The 17,371-nt window shown below is 43.8% G+C and overlaps 1 protein-coding gene across 1 annotated transcript in view; it reads left to right on the top strand.

The window, feature by feature from the left end:
• The window catches only part of LOC138293099 (complement factor H-like), a 639,206-nt gene that overhangs the window by 198,775 nt on the left and 423,060 nt on the right, over positions 1-17,371 (top strand). Inside the window, exon 12 of the mRNA XM_069232111.1 lies at positions 16,265-16,327. Coding sequence (XP_069088212.1) covers positions 16,265-16,327 — 63 coding nt within the window. The remainder of the gene's footprint in view (positions 1-16,264; positions 16,328-17,371) is intronic.

The raw sequence follows: 17,371 nt of genomic DNA, 5'->3' as shown, positions 1-17,371 counted from the left end.
CTCAAAATTTTGGTGACATAAAGTTCTGGAATCAGAGAGGAGCCACACATTTCCTTCCACCCAGCGTTCCCCAAAGTCTCCCAATAAATATGGTACTTCACTTGTGCAGGTAGGCCTAGCGCCTGCGACAGGAAATGCCCCAAAACACAACATGGACACATCACATTTTCACAAAGAAAACAGAGTTGTGTTTTTCCAAAGTGCCTAGCTGTGGATTTTGGCCTCTAGCTCAGCCGTCACCTAGGGAAACCTAGCAAAACTGTGCAGTTTTGAAAACTAGACACCTATGTGAATCCAAGACGGGGTGACTTGTGGGGCTCTGACCGGGTTCTATTACCCAGAATCCTTTGCAAACTTCAAAATGTGGCCAAAAAAACACTTTTTCCTCACATTTCTGTGACAGACAGTTCTGGAATCAGAGAGGAGCCACAAATTTCCTTCCGCCCAGCCCTCCCAAGTCTCCTGATAAAAATTATACCTCACTTTTGTGGGTAGGCTTACTGCCCACGAAAGGAAATCCCCCAAAACACTATCTGGACACATCAAAATTACCAAATACAAAACGACCTGTTTTTAAGGGGGGGGGGGGAGGCACCTGCGTTTTCGGTCCTGGGCTCAGCAACCCACCAAACCCAGACATTTCTGTAAACTAGACACCCGAGGGAGTCCAGGGAGGTGTGACTTGCGTGGATTCCCCAATGTTTTCTTACCCAGAATCCTCAGCAAACCTCAAATTTAGCTAAAATAAAATCAAATTTTTCCTCCATTTCTGTGTGGGATCACCACACCGAGACAAATCTCATACCACCCAACGTTACCCTTAGTCTCCCAATAAAAATTATAACTCATTTGTGTAGGTGGGCCAAGTGCTTGTGACAGGGAAGAGCCAAAAATATGTCAAGATTGAGGGGGAACCGAAGCGGGTCCAAAAGGGCAGTTTGAAAAAAAATATTTTTAGGCTGACCAGTGCAGCAGAATTTTTATCGGTATAGATGAGACAATGCTGGGTGGTAGGAATTTTGTAGATTCCTGCAGATTCCGGAAAGTTCCATCACAAAAACGTGGGAAAAATGTGTGATTTCTAGCAAAGTTGGAGGTTTGCAGGGCATTGTGGGTAAGAAAATGGTGCGGGTGCATGTGAAACACACCACCCTGGAATCACCCAGATGTTTAGTTTTCAGATGTGTCTAGGTCTTGTGGATTTTTCTACATGGCAGCCTCCCAAAGTCCATAAAGTGCAGCCCTCACCATTCCAAGTGGGACGATTTTGAGAGTTAGCCAAGCTCTCATGGCCTAAATGTAAAACCAAAACCCAAAATAATCAAATGTCTTCTTGCTTGCTGTGGGATAAGATGTTTTGGAGTGCGAGGGAGAGCTGAAAAAACTGTTACCCCCTTCAGTTGGGGTGGGGGCATAACTCCACTCCCTGGGGGCAGATCGGCCTAATAACAATAGGCTGATCTGCCCCCAGGGGGGGCAGAAAAGGCCTTGAAAAAGAATTGCCCCCCCTGGGGAGCGACCCTTGCCCAAGGGGTCGCTCCTCTTATGCCAATTTCTATTTCTAAGCTAAATCCCGGGTGTCTAGTGGACATTTCAGAAGCCGGATCGCTTCCTTTCCTTCCCTTTGAAGCCTCTCAGGCCCCCATCACATGATCGGAAGAGAAATGCAAAGCATTTCTCTTCCGATCGCGCTTGAAGCTGAGCTTCCAGCGCGATGGGGAAGTGGCCTCCGATGAGGTCAGCACATAAATGCGTGCTGACGTCATCAGACGTCACTGGGGGGGGTCGGGTGTAAGGGGAAGGGCTTACCCTTCCATCCCCTTTTTAAGCCCACAGAGGGAGCGCTCTGAGCTCTGTGCCGAGGACGTAATGGCTACGTCCTCGGCACAGGAGCACTGTGCCAGTGAACGTAACCATTACGTCCAAGGCACAGAAGGGGTTAGCCATTCTGTGCCTCTGCCTGTCTCTGAATACATGTCTGGGGTGGTTGACAGCTAGGCTTTGTGCATTTCCTCTAGACAGCCACACGCAAAGGGAGCTTGGATGTGACCTTTGCATCCTGATGGCCCATCACCAGACTGATCGGCCTTTCTGGGCTAAATGGGAGGGAGGAACTGACACTTAACCTTCACAAAGTGCTGCATAACCCCTGTAGAGTGTCTGGAGCCAGGGAAGAAAGGGCAGGGACCTTGTGCACTTCAAATGCCTCTCTTTGAAGTCACCCCCAACTTCAGAGGCTCAACTGGATCTAAGTACTGGACCCCAAACACCACCAAATCGGAACGCTGCTGGAACCAAGGATATTTTGCCAGGAGGAAGATCTGATTTGCTGCATGGAGGGACTGCCACTTTGCTAACTGCTCTGCAGTGTTGGCCTGCTGCTTCATTCTTGCCTGGGAATGAGAAACGAAGTTCTGCAAGGGCTTGTTGGCTTGTCCCCTGTTTTTAAATTCTCATGGCCATCAAAGACTTTCTGCAACTCTGCTTCTGCTGCTAGACTCTGTCTGTGAGTCCTGTCTTTGCCTGAGGTGCCAATCCAGTCATTGGCCTTAGAAGTGGATTTGCAGCTGTTTCACTGCAAAAAGCGACGCATCGAGGCTGTTGCGCTGCATGGAACCAATGCAATGCTGTCCGATGCACTGCAAATTCGATGACGCAGGACCCAACTGTGAGGTTCGACAACAGCTCAGTGGACACTCCAATTTGACTCAATGACAATGCATTGCATACATCTCAACAGAGTATGACCCTGACATGGGACCTGACTGCGAGGCTCGACGACAACACATCTACCAGATTGCATGGATCGGAACTGAAGCATTGAGCCTTCGCCGCCAATGCTTGCTCCATCCAGGGTACTTTTTTTTTAGCAGATCCAGAATGGGTTCTGTAGCTAGCCTGAGCTCCATCCCAGTCGGCCTGAACTTAGGGTTTACACTGGTCTAGCGCGACCTCAAGTAATCTTTTAGTGCTATTGACTTCTAAGCACTGTTTTTGGATTTAATCTTTAACATTTCATATCTTGACTTCTACTTATTCGATTTTTGTTGCTTTAGTCTCATTTTACTCAGCTAAATATTCTCTATTATTCTAAACTGATGTGTAGTTTTTTGTAGTGTTTTCACTGTGTTACTGTAATTTAAGTGTTGCACAAATACTTTACTCATTGCTTTTTAAATTAAGCCTGACTTCTCTGTGCCAAGCTACCAGAGGGTGAGCACAGGTTGATTTAGAGTGTGTATCTGACTTACCCTGACTAGGATTCTGGTCCCTACTTGGACAGGACACATACCTATGCCAACTAGAGACTCAGTTTCTAACATCATTGATAATATCACTGATGACATTTGAAATTATATCATTGGTGACATCACTGTGCATGGCGAGGGGTTAAGTTACCACTACAGACTCCTAAACCTTAAACTTAACTTTACCCGTCTTTTCCACTACCCATATTTGAACCCTACATTTACCCTTACTTTCCGTTACATCTACTGAACCTTAAACCTTAAATTTACCCTTACCTTCCTTTACCACTACAAACCCCAAACCCGAAAATTACCCTTTCCTAACTTTACCACTACCCACCCATATACCCTACAAATTAACCTTACCTCCCTTTACCACTACTCATCCCTGAACCCTAAAATTACCTCCCATTACAAATTATCAAACATATATATATAATATATACTTCAATGAAAAGGTTATAGTGACTTTGTAGTTAGGCATGGTATTAAGATCTTAGCCTACATTAAAACAAAGCCTAGAAATTCACTGAAAAAATAACGGTTAAAGTGACATCACAGTTAGGTTTTGAAATAGCACAAAACCTAACATTTCAAAAACAAGAAAAACTGAATTTCAACACTTATAATTTACCGAACTAACTATAATGTGTGTCCCAGTCATGCTCTACTTATGAACGCACATATTACATCACTCATGATATATCAAATCACATCATTGATGACATCTCTGTTGACATAATCCAATCATTGTGCAGGTGCGATTTAGGCTTTGTAGACTCTAAGTAATTTAATATGCTACACCTATGTCCAACGTTTTATCACCAGTCAACCAGTCAATGGACCTAAAATGTAGCCAGATACTAGACACATATCTTATCTGTCAACTCACCCAGATTTAGTGGATTGTGCCCTATTTTACTGGTCTTAACTCTACTACCAACAAAATATTGCCATATACTGTAATAGGGTCACTCACTTTTTAAACTTTGAATATCCTCCAAAAAACAGTTTTAATATCCTGTAATGGGATTGCCCTATAAAGAGGCTAGCAGGCATGCATTTACTACACATAAAACATCTTCTGCCAGGCCCGAAGGACCCACTCAGTATTTTAGTAAAATACACATTCTTGAATGGAAACAATGGCGTACAACCTTAGAGCCATTCTTCCAAAATCAGTGTGAGTTAAACCACCTCTTAATGAGACATCCCTACATTCTATATTATTCCCCAATCTGCAATGCCTCAATAGTCAACAAAGTTCTGAAAATAACCATTTTCATCTTATAAATGTCTTCACCACATAGAATGTATCTGTAGCACTGTATTACAGCTATTTAACATGGGCACGAAGCCAAACATCAACTAATAGATAATCTATTGTCAATAGAAGCTCTGGCTGTTCTCATAGATTTCTTGCAAAAGACTTTGACATTAAGACATGGCCTACTTTAAAACATACCTTTGAAACCCACCTCAAGTTCACTCAGCCTTTACCATGTTTAAAATGGAGCCATACTTGCACCAGAAACTTTACTGGTTGGTAAACCATGCACCATATAGCATTCACCATGCACAGCCACAGTTGCCTCCATGTCTTATGTTTTTTCATTACATGCCACCACACATGTACACACAGTAATCCTATGCTGTACATGACCATCAACTCTTTATTAACAATTTTCTTTTTAAATAGGATGTAAGGGTCTATGGAGTAATATAAATAGCAATATCATAGATTATGTCATCAGTGATATGATAAGTGTTGTCATCAGTGATGTCACTTGAGATCGTATCAGTGATGTCATCACCCGCCATGCACAGTTTTCTCATCAATAATTTCATTGCAAATGTTGCATTTATATTATCACTGATGAGTGTAGAAGATATCATGAGTGATGTGATATAATGACTAATTAGCAGTGCATGGCAAGGGCGTGAGTTATAGTTCCTTTAGGACATGAGTTATAGTTACTTGAGATAACTATAACTGGTGAATATCTGTAGTTTTTTTTGTTGAAGATTTTACATTGCTACTGAACATTTCACCTAACAATAACATTTTTTTAACCTTTGTTTTTTTCATTAATTTCTAGTTTTTTTTTTAGTGTAAAGTAATATTTTCTTACGATACATAAATCCAACACCCGCTGCATGTGGCTTGGCCCACCCCTCCAGGCAGCAAATCCCACACTGCACACGGCCTTCTACTGTGTGCAGTGGGAGGGAGTTGGCCAGAGAGCCTTCTGTGGCCAACCCACCTGGAGGCAGCTAGCCCCATGCTGCACAGAGCCTTTCATCATGCACGGTGTGGTGTTGGCTGCAGGGCCTGGCTTGTACCCGGGCCCTGCATCCAACTCCTTGGGGTCAGCCAATCCTATGTCATGCACAGCCTTTCATCACGCATGGGGCTGGCTGTGGGGTCTAGCTTGCAGCTTGGCACTACATTCTGCTCCCCGTAGGCAGCCAACCCCAAGATGTGCACAGCCTTTGGCCATGTGCAGTGGAAGGTTAACCACAGGGCTTCATCTGCCACCAGCAGGCTTGGAACCCCTTGCTGCACACAGTCTGTGGTATGCACAAAATAGAGTTGGTTTTCGGGATCTGGGGACACCACCACCCTGGGCGAAACATATATAATAAGGGGAGGGTGGAATGCAGCATCCCTCCCCAGATGTAAATTGGCCCCGGGCACCCCATCCCCCAGGGCCAAATATAATAAGGACGGGGTGCTGCATGGTCCCCCTTCCCCAAGCCTTGTTAGGCTCTGGGATCCCATTCCCCGGGGCCATATTATATTGTAAAAGAGAAGCGGGGGCCACACAGCCCCCCTTCCTGAGCCTATTTTGACCACTGGTATCTCCCTTGGGCCAAATACCATTAAACAGGGAAGTGGCAGAGCAGCCCCCTCTCTGAGCCTTCTTGTGCCCTGGGACCCCATCCCAGTAGCTAAACTCTAAGGGAGTGCAGCCTTCCTTTCAGAGAATATTAAAATATTGGTGGGATCCCCAGTGCCAGTCCTAGGTACCCACCAACCACCACAGTTGGCCCCACAGTCCCAGCTGGCTCCCTGCAAGTTGTGGAAGACGTCATTGCTCCCACCTAGCAGGAGTAGCCATTTATGCTTGCTCCCTCCATGTAGGAGCAATATCTTTTCTGTTTCCCTGTCTGTAGGAGAGAAGGCAGGGAAACAGAAGAGAAGACTGCTACCAGCTATCCTGCTGGATAACAGGAAACTTCTGTGTTTGCTCACATTTGGCTGGAGATTTAAAAATGCTCCCACCAGACGGTAGCAAACACATATTCCCCTGCCCATACGGGTGCATGCAGGAAAAGTACTGTTCTTAGGGGTGGGCTCCCCAAGACACAGTCACCTAGCTGCCCCCGTGGATGGAGTCCCCAGGCCCTTTTAAGGTTCACATAGGGAGGCCTTTCTGCTCCATTCTTTAAAGTTATTTAGGGCCTTGAGTAAAGGGGTCCTTAGAGCCTATTAAGGCCACATGACCCCTCCTCTATTTTATATGAATTATGGCCCCAGGGGAGAGGCTCTGCGAGAAGTCACTTGACTCCCTCCCTTTTATTATTGATTTCAGGCCTGGTGGATGGGGTCTCCGGGGCCTACTCAGTCCCAGGGAGTGAGTGGGAGAGGATTGGCCCAAGGGAAAGAAAAGCTCCTTGGGCCAATGAGAAAGCTCTATTTATTAAAATTGGGTTTGAGAGACTCTCAAATGAGTCCCTCGGACCCAACCGTCCAGATGTATAATTATTTTTGACCCTCAATTTGTGAAAAACATCTCACAAAATCATAAAAGGCTCAATCTGCAGGCCAAGATCTAGCTTCCTGCCAAATTTGGTATAATTCCCTTCAGCAGCTTTTTTGGTAGCCCTGCATAAAGAAGTCTATGGAAAATGCATAGGGAACCACCCTTTTTTCTCAACCCCCGCATGATGGATCAGCTTTTCTATATTATGTAGGCAATCGTATTGTAGAAAAAAAAGTAGCTCTTTCTATTTTGATTGTTTTCCCCTGTATTGTTTATTTATCTATTTTTATATTCATTCTTTTCTGTCTTCAATTGTATTTTGGAATATACTTGTGGAATTTACTGTGAATTCTGTTATGGATACAATTATCTACCTACCTGTGTGTTCTACCCTGATCCAACACTTAATGGAGGAACATTTCAGTGTCTATGCTGGTTTGGTAATTCATTTCTATTGGTGGCAGGGCTTGTCACCTTGAGAAAGGCTCATGTGAGCTAAAACAAGTTGGATGTCTCTCTGTTGTCAACAATAAAATAGTTTTGAAATCATGCTTGTTAGACAGGACAGCCTTAGGTTGGTCTCCCCCCCCCCCCCCAACGTTTTGCCTGCCTTCCTCCATTTTCTGACCTCGATTTTGCTGGTTTTAGGACTGTGCACGTTAAATTGTTAACCATTGCTAAAGTGCTTGTGCCCTGTCCTCTATTTTATAGTAACAATGGCCTAACCCCAATTGCCATTTTAAATTACTTATAAGTCTCTAGTAAATTGTACTACTTGTGCCGGGGCATGTAGATTAAATGCTACTAGTGGGCCTACAGCACTCATTGTGCCACCCACTCAATTAACCCCCTAACCGTGGCCCAGGTCTACCATTGTAGAGCCTGTGTGTGCAATTTTACTGCCACTTTGACTTGGCATTTAAAACCCTTTGCCAAGCCTCAAACTACCCCTTTATTACACATAAGTAACCCCTAAGGTAGGCCCTAGGAAGCCCATAGGACAGTGCACTGTGTAAGTAAAAGATGGGTTATGCACTTTGGAGTTTTGCATTTCCTGGTAGTGAAAAATACTCCCAAGATTGTTATTCACTTCTGTGGGGCCTACCGCTCTCATAGGTTAACATTGGGAATTCCTCATTACACGTTTAAGCTGTAATTCCTGATTGAGAAGGAGTAGTTATGTCATGTTTCATATCATTGGAGTGGTAATAATAAATCCTCTTTACTGGTAAAGTTGTATTTAACATTACTATTTTAGAGATGCCACTTTAAACAAGTGGGCATTTCTCTGCTCTTACAGCTCCATGTGACTACAACCTGTCTATAGTACACGTCTGGGGTGGGTGACATCTACACTTTGTGCACTCCATCAAGACAGTCAACAGCACAGGAAGGTTAGGTGTGTCTGAGCCCTCATCTGCATTCTGATGGCTCTTCCTGGACAGGAAGGGAGGGGAGGAACAACACGCCTCAGTAGGTAGTGCCTGTCCCCACACAAAGGGCTGATTACCCCCTACAGATAGTCTGGCGCCAGGGCTGTGAAGAAAGGACTGCTGTGCACTTCAAAGACCCTTCTTTGATGTCAGCCCCACTTCAAAGACACAACTGGATATAAGTACCGGGTCTCTGACCCCACCAAAACAGTACTCTTCTGGACCTGTGGATGCTCTGCAAGGAAGAAAGCTGTTGTGCTGGTACAAGGACTGTCACTCTGCTGGATTTTGCTTTCTCCTGCTTTGCTGAGCTGACCTGCTGCCTGCTGCCCTTATGCCTTGGAGTCAGAAGGACAAGACCTGCATCTCTCCATCCAAGAAGTGGCTCTAGGGGCTCCTGTATCAGTCTTCAGCCTGCTCCTGACCTCCAAGAGGCTCCCCCTCCACACCTGGGACCTTAAAGTCATTTTGTGACTAGTAAAATCCAGCTTTTCACGACCGCAAATTGATCCACTCACACCGGAATCATGCTGCTCACATGAAGAATCAGCGCGAACCACTGCAAGATTGTCTCTTCTCTCAGCAAGCATTTCCACTCCCGACACTAGGCTCCAGTCCAACCATCCGTGATGCCCAGCTAATTCTTTGCAGTCACGTGGCACTGCCAGCGACTCTCTCCTTGTTCCCAGCAAACGTCTTCCCGCTAACGGTACTTTTGGCTTAATTCTGAAAAGGTAAAACTTCAGCGGAACTTACTTGGGTCTGTATCCAGCTAGTGCTCCTTTGCGGTTGGCCTGAACTTTTGGATTTCTCCCCAGTCTAGCGCAGCCAGATATTTCCCATTGGCACTTTATGCTTTTAGGCACTATATTTCATTTGATTCTTAAAAATTTGTATCTCATCTTGTAGTTATTGGATTTTTTTTGTTTTGGTCTTGTTTTACTCCTAATATTAAGCTCTATTTTCTTCTTGTGTGGTGTTTTCACTGTTACACTGTTTGACGTGCTGCACAAATGCTTTATACATTGTCTCTTAAGTTAAGCCTGACCGCTCTGCCCCAAGCTACCGCAGGGTGAGCACAGGTTAACCTTTAGTGTGTATCTAGCTTTTACTGACTATGATTAAGGTTCCCGCTTGGACAGGGTGCATACCTTTGCCAATCAGAAACCCAATTTCTTACAGTGGTACACTGGAGTGCCCATCTACTTTGGTTCCCATAGTTGTTTGATGACATTAATTGTGGAGTTTCACTCCCATAATGGAGCACCTGTATGCCAGGTGGATGGGACCACTTTTCTGCGAAAACCCAGGAAGTCAAATATATATATATAATATATATGTGTGTGTGTGTATGTATGTGTATGTATGCATGTATGTATGTATCTATGTATGTAGATATGTATCTCTACTAAATCTCCACCAGAAACTTGCCAAACACTAAAGGGATGGATGCCTCAGTATGAGAGGGTGGTCTCATAGTATCTATCATCAACACAAAACACAGAAACGGGCACTCACAGGATAGGCTTCAGTAAATCAGCATACACGTTTCGTGTCTCCTTTTTCTAAGCTTGAAGGTAACATACACTGACTTTCAAAATGTTTACAAATAGTTTTTAATGCTCTCATTAAAGGATTGCCTTTAGACATACAATGAGGACTGCGCCTTCTGGTTCCAATAGCTATCATTTGGCCACCATCTTAAGCGTTCATTAGTCCCTTTACCATACTTGCCTGTTAAAAATCACAGATTTCATTCTCCATTATAACCATTTAGATCGCATCAATCAAATATATAAAGCTGCCGGTATTTTTCTATTTTAGCCACTTAACAATGGTTAATTGTAGTCATCTTGGGAAATAACTCTCTATATGGGCAGCCATGGGTTACCTCTGGTGGCAAAATGCCAGCAATTAGATCAATTTCATGGGTGTGCGCTTAATCCCACCTGACCTTGTCTGTACCTGCATTCATAATGGAATATTCCCTCATCCAGCCTCACATAATGATAATTCCATCTTTAATATTCGTAGGAGCCTGTCAAATGACTACATGCCCTGAGATTAAATAATCTCTGACTCATAGTCGCCACATAACATCCAATTGCGGCAGTTCTGGCAATGTTCAAAAACACATCTCAACTAAATCTCCACCCAAAACTTGCCGAACACAAAAGAGACAGGTGCCTCCGTACATGAGTATGGTCTCACGGTATATAACATCACCACAAAACACAGGAATGGGCACTCACGGGATGGTTTCTACATACTTTAACAAATCAGGAGATGCGTTTCGGCTATCACCTTTTTCAATGCTTACAGGTAAGGTGCACTGATTTTTACGATGGTGAAAAAGTCTTTAATGCTCCCATTCGATGATTGCCTTTAGACATACAAAGAGAACTGCACCTTCTGGTTCCAATACCTATCGTTTGGCCACCATCTTTAGTTCTCATTTGTCCTTCACCATACTGGCCTCCTAAAAATCACTAATTTCAATCTCCATTATAACTATTCAGATCTCATCAATCAAATATATAAAACTGCCAATTTGTTTCTCTTTCAGCCATTTAACAATGGTTAATTGATGCCTCTTGGAAAATAACACTCTGTATGAGATGTCATGGGTTACCTCTGTGGGTAAAATGTCAGCAATTAGATACATTTCATGGGCATGCTCTGAATCCCACATGACCTTGTCTGTACCTGCATCTGTAATTAAATGTTCCCTACTCCAGCAACATATTGTCATAATTCCATCTTGAATATCCGTAGGAGCACATCAAATGACTGCATGCCTTGAGATTAAATAATCTCCGACTGATAGTCACCAGATAGCATCCAGTTCGGGGGTAGGGCCCAAGAAGGCTCGTGGAGCGGGACTGTATGCCTGCCTCCTCTTAATAATGTAATTCGGCCCTAGGGAGTAGCGTGCCCATGGACTAATAAGGCCACACTGCTTCTTTTTGTTGCATTTGGCCTCAGAAGATGGGGTCCTCAGGCCCAACAAGGCTCAGGGAAGGAAGCCACATGGCCTGTCTTGCCCCCCCCCTTCGCTTATTATTGCATTTTGGGCCCGGGGGTGGGGTGCCTAGGTCCTAATAATGCTTTGGGAAGGGGGCATTAGTAATAGCATTCAGCCATGTGAGATGGAGTACCCGGGGCCTATTCAGGCTCTGGGGAGAGCATGTGACCCATCTTACTTGATAATCTAATTCAGCCTTGGGGAATGGGAGCTTAATAAGTAGAGTGTGCCCACGCACCCTCTCCCATATTGTTATTGGTTGGCCCTGGGGAATGTTATCCACTGGGCCTCTTAAGGCTCAGGGAGGGTGGCAACATGTCCCCTACCCTGTAATTAATTAATGGCCCCAGGGGATGTAGTCTCAGAGGCCTATTTCTGCTGTGGGGAAGGGTGCCATGTGAAGGGGGTCGACATACCCCTCCCCTATGAATTAAACTTTTTCCCTGGGGTAGGGGGTCCCCTGCACCTCTTAAGGCTCAAGTAGGGGATCCACAATCCCCTCTCTCCTATAATTTCTGTATGGCCCTAGAGGTTAGGATCCTCAGGGACCATTTGTGGTTAGGGATAGGGTCCCCGGGGGCTCTTAAGGCTCAGGGAGCTGGAACATGACCCCCCCTAAAAAAAAGTGTTTTTGGTCTCAGGGAATGGGGTCACTGGGGCCAATAGTGGCCTGGGAACAGGGGGACACATGACCACTTCCCTCGGTAGAGAGATAGCTGGTTGCGGAACGTTGGATAAAATTTGAAGGCAGCCCATGAGGTCTACAAATAGGCACACATTTAAACAAGAAGAGTGTCAACATTTTGAAATAAAGGGCAAAGTATTCAACCCTAAGATTAGGTGCCAAAATAAAAAACAAAACCTCAGGTTTAAAAAAAAAAAAATACATGAAACTCCCCTGGCCCATTTGTAAGATCTTTTGTGAGGTAGCTAGGGGAAACTGACAGGGTGATTTCAAGGGTGGAATCACTCTTGAGCAATGTTTAAGAAATCAATATGCAGTAAAATGCGAAACCACTGTTAGTTCTTTGAATTCAGTGCAAAATTTTATGATCAACCTGATGTTTTAAAGCACACAATAAAAATTTGACAACTAATTGGGTCATCTACAGATTCTCTAACTGAATGCATCTTTGACAGAAATGCATTTGGAAGCTTGATCACACTGTAAATTTAAAATGGACTATCCGTGCCAAATGTTTTTGAGGTCTGGATGTGGAAGCAGTAAGAGAGAGTATTGTAAAGAGCAGATTTAGGCCCATATTTATACTTTTTGATGCAAACCAGTGCCGGCTAACCCCATTCCAAAGCGCAAGGTGGGTGCCTTATTTATGGATTGACGTTAGCCGGTGCTGCGGCCTGGTTAGAGTGAAAAAAAATGACTCGCAGGTGTACGGAATAATGGGGGTTGTGCGTCAAAAAATGGTGCAAGTCAGGTTAGAATCAAAATCATGGCTCTAACTGGACTTGCACCATTTTTTGACGCAAAGACAGGAGTCATGCCCCCCTGCCCAATGGCCATGCCCAGGGGACCTCTGTCCTCTGGGCATGGCCATTGGGCTCAGTGGCATGTAGGGGGGCCCAAGTTAGGCCCCCCTATGCCACCTAAAAAAATTAATAAATTATACTTACCTCTACTTACCTGCACATACCTGGGATGGGTACCCCGATCCATGGGTGTCCTCCGGGGGTGGGCAAGGGTGGTATGGGGTGTCCCTGGGGGCAGGGAAGGGCAGCTGTGGACTGCACAGGTCCCTTAATGCCTGCCCTCACCCAGGCATTAAAAAACGGCGCAAATCAGGCTGGGCGCCATTTTTTAAGGCCCACCCCCTCCTGTACGTCAAAATGACGCAGGAGTATAAATAAGGCTCACATGCCTTAAAGTCATTTTTGGGACGGGAACGCCTAGCTTGCATCTCATTAATGCAAGGCGGTTTCACGCATCCAGAAAATGACGCACACTGCCGAATTTTGACGTTCGCAGGGTCGGGTGTCAAAGTATAAATATGGAGTTAGGTTTGCACCAAATTTGCGTCAAAAGTTTTGATGCAAAATATGCGCAAACAGAGTATAAATATGCCCCTAAGTCTGCACTTACCTCTGATTTTGTCATGACCGAGTCTCTGGCCCTGGTCCTGGTCCAGGAGTGGATAGGAGCAAACTGTCTTGCTTTTTGCTTGCAGTCAGCTCACCACTGCATGCATCCATGTTTATGTCAGTCATGAAGGCTAGATCGCTAAAGATATAGAGATGATGCAGTTGGGAGGAACACCTCCCACGATGGCAGTCAAAGTACCTATTACCTCCTAGAAAGACTCTGCACAGCGAACGTTGTGACCAACCTGGTAGAGTAAAGAAATACCAGATCTGTGGCAAGACTTGACTTGACCAGGTCTTCCCCAAATCTTCGAAGGATGGAATCTTCCCACCATTGTTATACCTAATGACACCTAAATTAATAACTGTAGGCAAATCAGATATTGCGACTCTCAAATTGCGAGTCTGAACGACTCGCAATTTGAGAGTCGCAAAATTGGATGCTGGATGCTGTCCCTGACACCATCTGCGAATCGGAAGGGGGTCGCAGCACTCACAGGGATGGTGGCCTGCTGGAGACAGCAGACCACCATGTCTGTGACTGCTTTTTAATAAAGCAGTTTTTTTTTTTGTATTGCAGCCCGTTTTCCTTAAAGGAAAACGAGTTGCAACACAAACGATAAAATGAAACGTTTGTGTTTAATTTTTTCAGAGCAGGCAGTGGTCCATAGGACCACTGCCTGCTCTGAAAAAATGTTTTCAGGGCCATTCACAAAGGGGAAGGGGTCCCATGGGGACCCCTTCCCTTTTGAGAATGGGTGCTAACTGCGAACTACTTTGCGACTGCGTTTGCGGTCACAAAGCAATTCTACATCGCAATGTGAACCGCAAATAGGAAGGGGAACACCCCTTCCTATTTGCGTGTCGCATTCCCATTTTGCGAGTCGGTAACCAGGTTACCGACTCGCAAAATGGGAATGAGCATCGCGATGTGCCTTTTGTATGGCGCAAACAGCGAAACTCGCTGTTTGCACCATGCCAAACTCTTACTACATCTGACCCTAAGAGTGGACTTTCTCCCAAGTGATTGGTAAGCTTATTGAATTAATTCAATCAGCTCTGGACCAATTAATGATTTCTTTCTGAGAAAAAAACAATGAAACTGAAGATAATATGGATAGGTAAGAAAAAGGTGAGAGACTAAGAGAGCAAGCATATTTCATCAAGTAGTACAGAAAGTGGCACTAGGGCTGCTATTTACTGTTGTGCCCTTTCAGAAAAGTCAGCAGCACTACCGTTAGCTGCGATAAATGAGTAGCTTCTCTAGAATACCAAGCACTATAAGTAGCAAAATGTATGGATAAGAAGCACCTTCCTAGACTTAACAAATGTCTTTTAGAATGAAGGGACAAGTTCCATAGCGGAATTGTGAGTCAAGTGATCTGTACTCACGTTCACACTTTGCGCTGTTGAGCTTCAGTTGCAACAATCTGGAATGGGCTTGAGGGTCTTAAACACTACTTTGTTACAGAAACAAGATTGTGGGTGCTCTTAAGGGCCAGATATTGATACTGTTTATTTTTGTTGAGTCTTTTAGCAATTAAAATAAACATTAACATTGTAGATTTCACGTTTTGTCTTAGTCTACATACCTGCACTTGAACCCACAAAGCCTGGCAGCGCAGTGAGCAAATACCACTTAGCATAGAAAATGGGTGTCTTTGTTTTAATTTCTTCATTAAATGTTTGACATCTTCTCAGACAAAAAAGAAGACGTGTTCAGTTACTGTGTATTGTTTGATTGTGAATACTTCATCCTTCTTAAATGTAAGGGGTAATGGAGCTGCATTGTTCAGTGAATGGGTAGCAGCAGCACAGACACAGGATTTGCAGAGCCTAAGGACAATTTCCCTATTTTTCCTCAAAATAGTGTCTTTTTTAAATAAAGACCCTACCCTTGAGAACCTGATATTCTGGTTTCATCCACCCTACAAATCCCCCTTAGCCATTCATTTATCACCCAATTACCTCAATTTTCTGCTGCTCATCACTTTTGGTTGTCTTAGTAGCCAGCCAGTGGATGACATTCACACATGTTCCTCGACACTTGAAGCACAGACCCTTCTGAGATCTGGATCACAGTTTATGCATCTTGAGCTAACTCTAAGGTGATGAAGTTTACATACACAAATATTATGTTGACTCTGTTTATGATTTTGCATTACCATGCACGAGCTCAATCTTAACGCATCAGTAACCAAAGAGGTGTAAGGTACAGCAACAGCAGGCATTTCAGTAAAACAAAAGTGAGAGTGGCTGCTCACATGAGAGGTGCTCACGCTTATCCTTATTCTCAAGGGAAGGATGAGAAGGTAGGTTGGAGTGACTGCTAATTCTTGGCTTGTAAATGGCAAACAAGGGAAGAGAATGGCAATTTAAGTGCCCTCATAATGAAGTAAAGATATATATCTGCATGTTAAGAGTTTGAGTACAGTGCAAGGCGAAGGCAGAAATGTGAAGCAAACTATTACAATCATGTATCTCAGGAGCAAGAAAGTGAACAGGCAGATGAGAATAAATTCAATCATGCATATTGACGTGCTGACAATTACAACTGAGGTTGCTGTGGAGGAGTGACAAATAAAATCTGTTCCTTAAATTGAATTCATAGTAAGATTAAATGTATTGTAGAATAATTGGTCTTTGGCATCTGGGAGGCTGTTTTTCTAATTTCTGAAATGTTTAATTTTTCAGAAATATATTATGAATATGGTTACACCGAAAATCCTATATTCGATGATTCAGATCCAGCTGTTGGTAAGTTTAATTCATATTTTTATTTCTGTGAGATGGAGCCACTGTTACCTATGGTCAAGAGACGTCATGGCCTTATGCAGAGTCAGGCAAAGTTGGAGTAACACTATAAACCAGGGATTTAGGGGAACAGTGATTGGCGTCCCACTGTATTAAGTAAGGAACTACTGTCACTCATTTGGCCTGTGCATTTCTGACATCCGAGCCCCCTGTTCCCTGTGTGTTGGTTGGGCCATTTACATTTTTTTAGAGTAAGCAAATTCCTGCTTTGTGAGATGGCGACATTTTTTCTCTAAACAAATAAAGTTTGCTGAGTTGGCATTTTAAACATGGTGCTTGCTCGGTAAACTTCACTGCTGCCAAGCAAACAGCTGCTCCCTTCACAGAAGATACAGCCCCACCTGCCAGTCGCTAAATATGGTGGATAGTTCTTCCTCGGCATGGTGGAGATCGTGAACGCTACCCTACTCATGGTAGTGCAGTAGTCTGCCCATCTAGACATAATAAGGCATTTTTCATTTTTTATATAAATGATGCTTCACTTCAATATTTGTAGAGGAAGGATGCACAAAGTTTTATGTTCTGTAAACATACTGGACAGTTTGTCAAAATGTGACCAATAATTGGACACAAGTAAACAGATCAAATTATTTTATATATTCTATGACATGTTAAGGGAAACGTGAGACACAACAGAAGTGAAATCATAAACATTTCGTCCCCTCTTTCATGACGTTACAGGAAGTTACACTGCATGATTTTTAACCCACAATGAAAACAAGAACTGTTGTTGGGTGACCTTTGACCTCAAACCAAAATTAAAAAGGCTAGGTCAATACAATAACAAGAGTGAATTTGTTTTAGTTATCAACCATATAGTATTTTTGGTATTTCATGATGACGATACGACAGGGACAAAGCTCTACTTTATTATGTATGAGTGTTATGTTGCTTATGTACACGGATTGCCAGACTAGCTGGCATTCGTGGAATGTATAATTTCAAGTGGATAGGCTGTTCATTGCGACACAGTTGAAGTAGGACATA

The sequence above is a fragment of the Pleurodeles waltl genome, chromosome 4_2 (genome assembly GCF_031143425.1).
Source record: "Pleurodeles waltl isolate 20211129_DDA chromosome 4_2, aPleWal1.hap1.20221129, whole genome shotgun sequence".
Lineage (NCBI taxonomy): Eukaryota > Metazoa > Chordata > Amphibia > Caudata > Salamandridae > Pleurodeles > Pleurodeles waltl.
The sequence above is the reverse complement of the archived record's forward strand: the minus strand, read 5'-3'. Positions and strand labels throughout refer to the sequence as shown.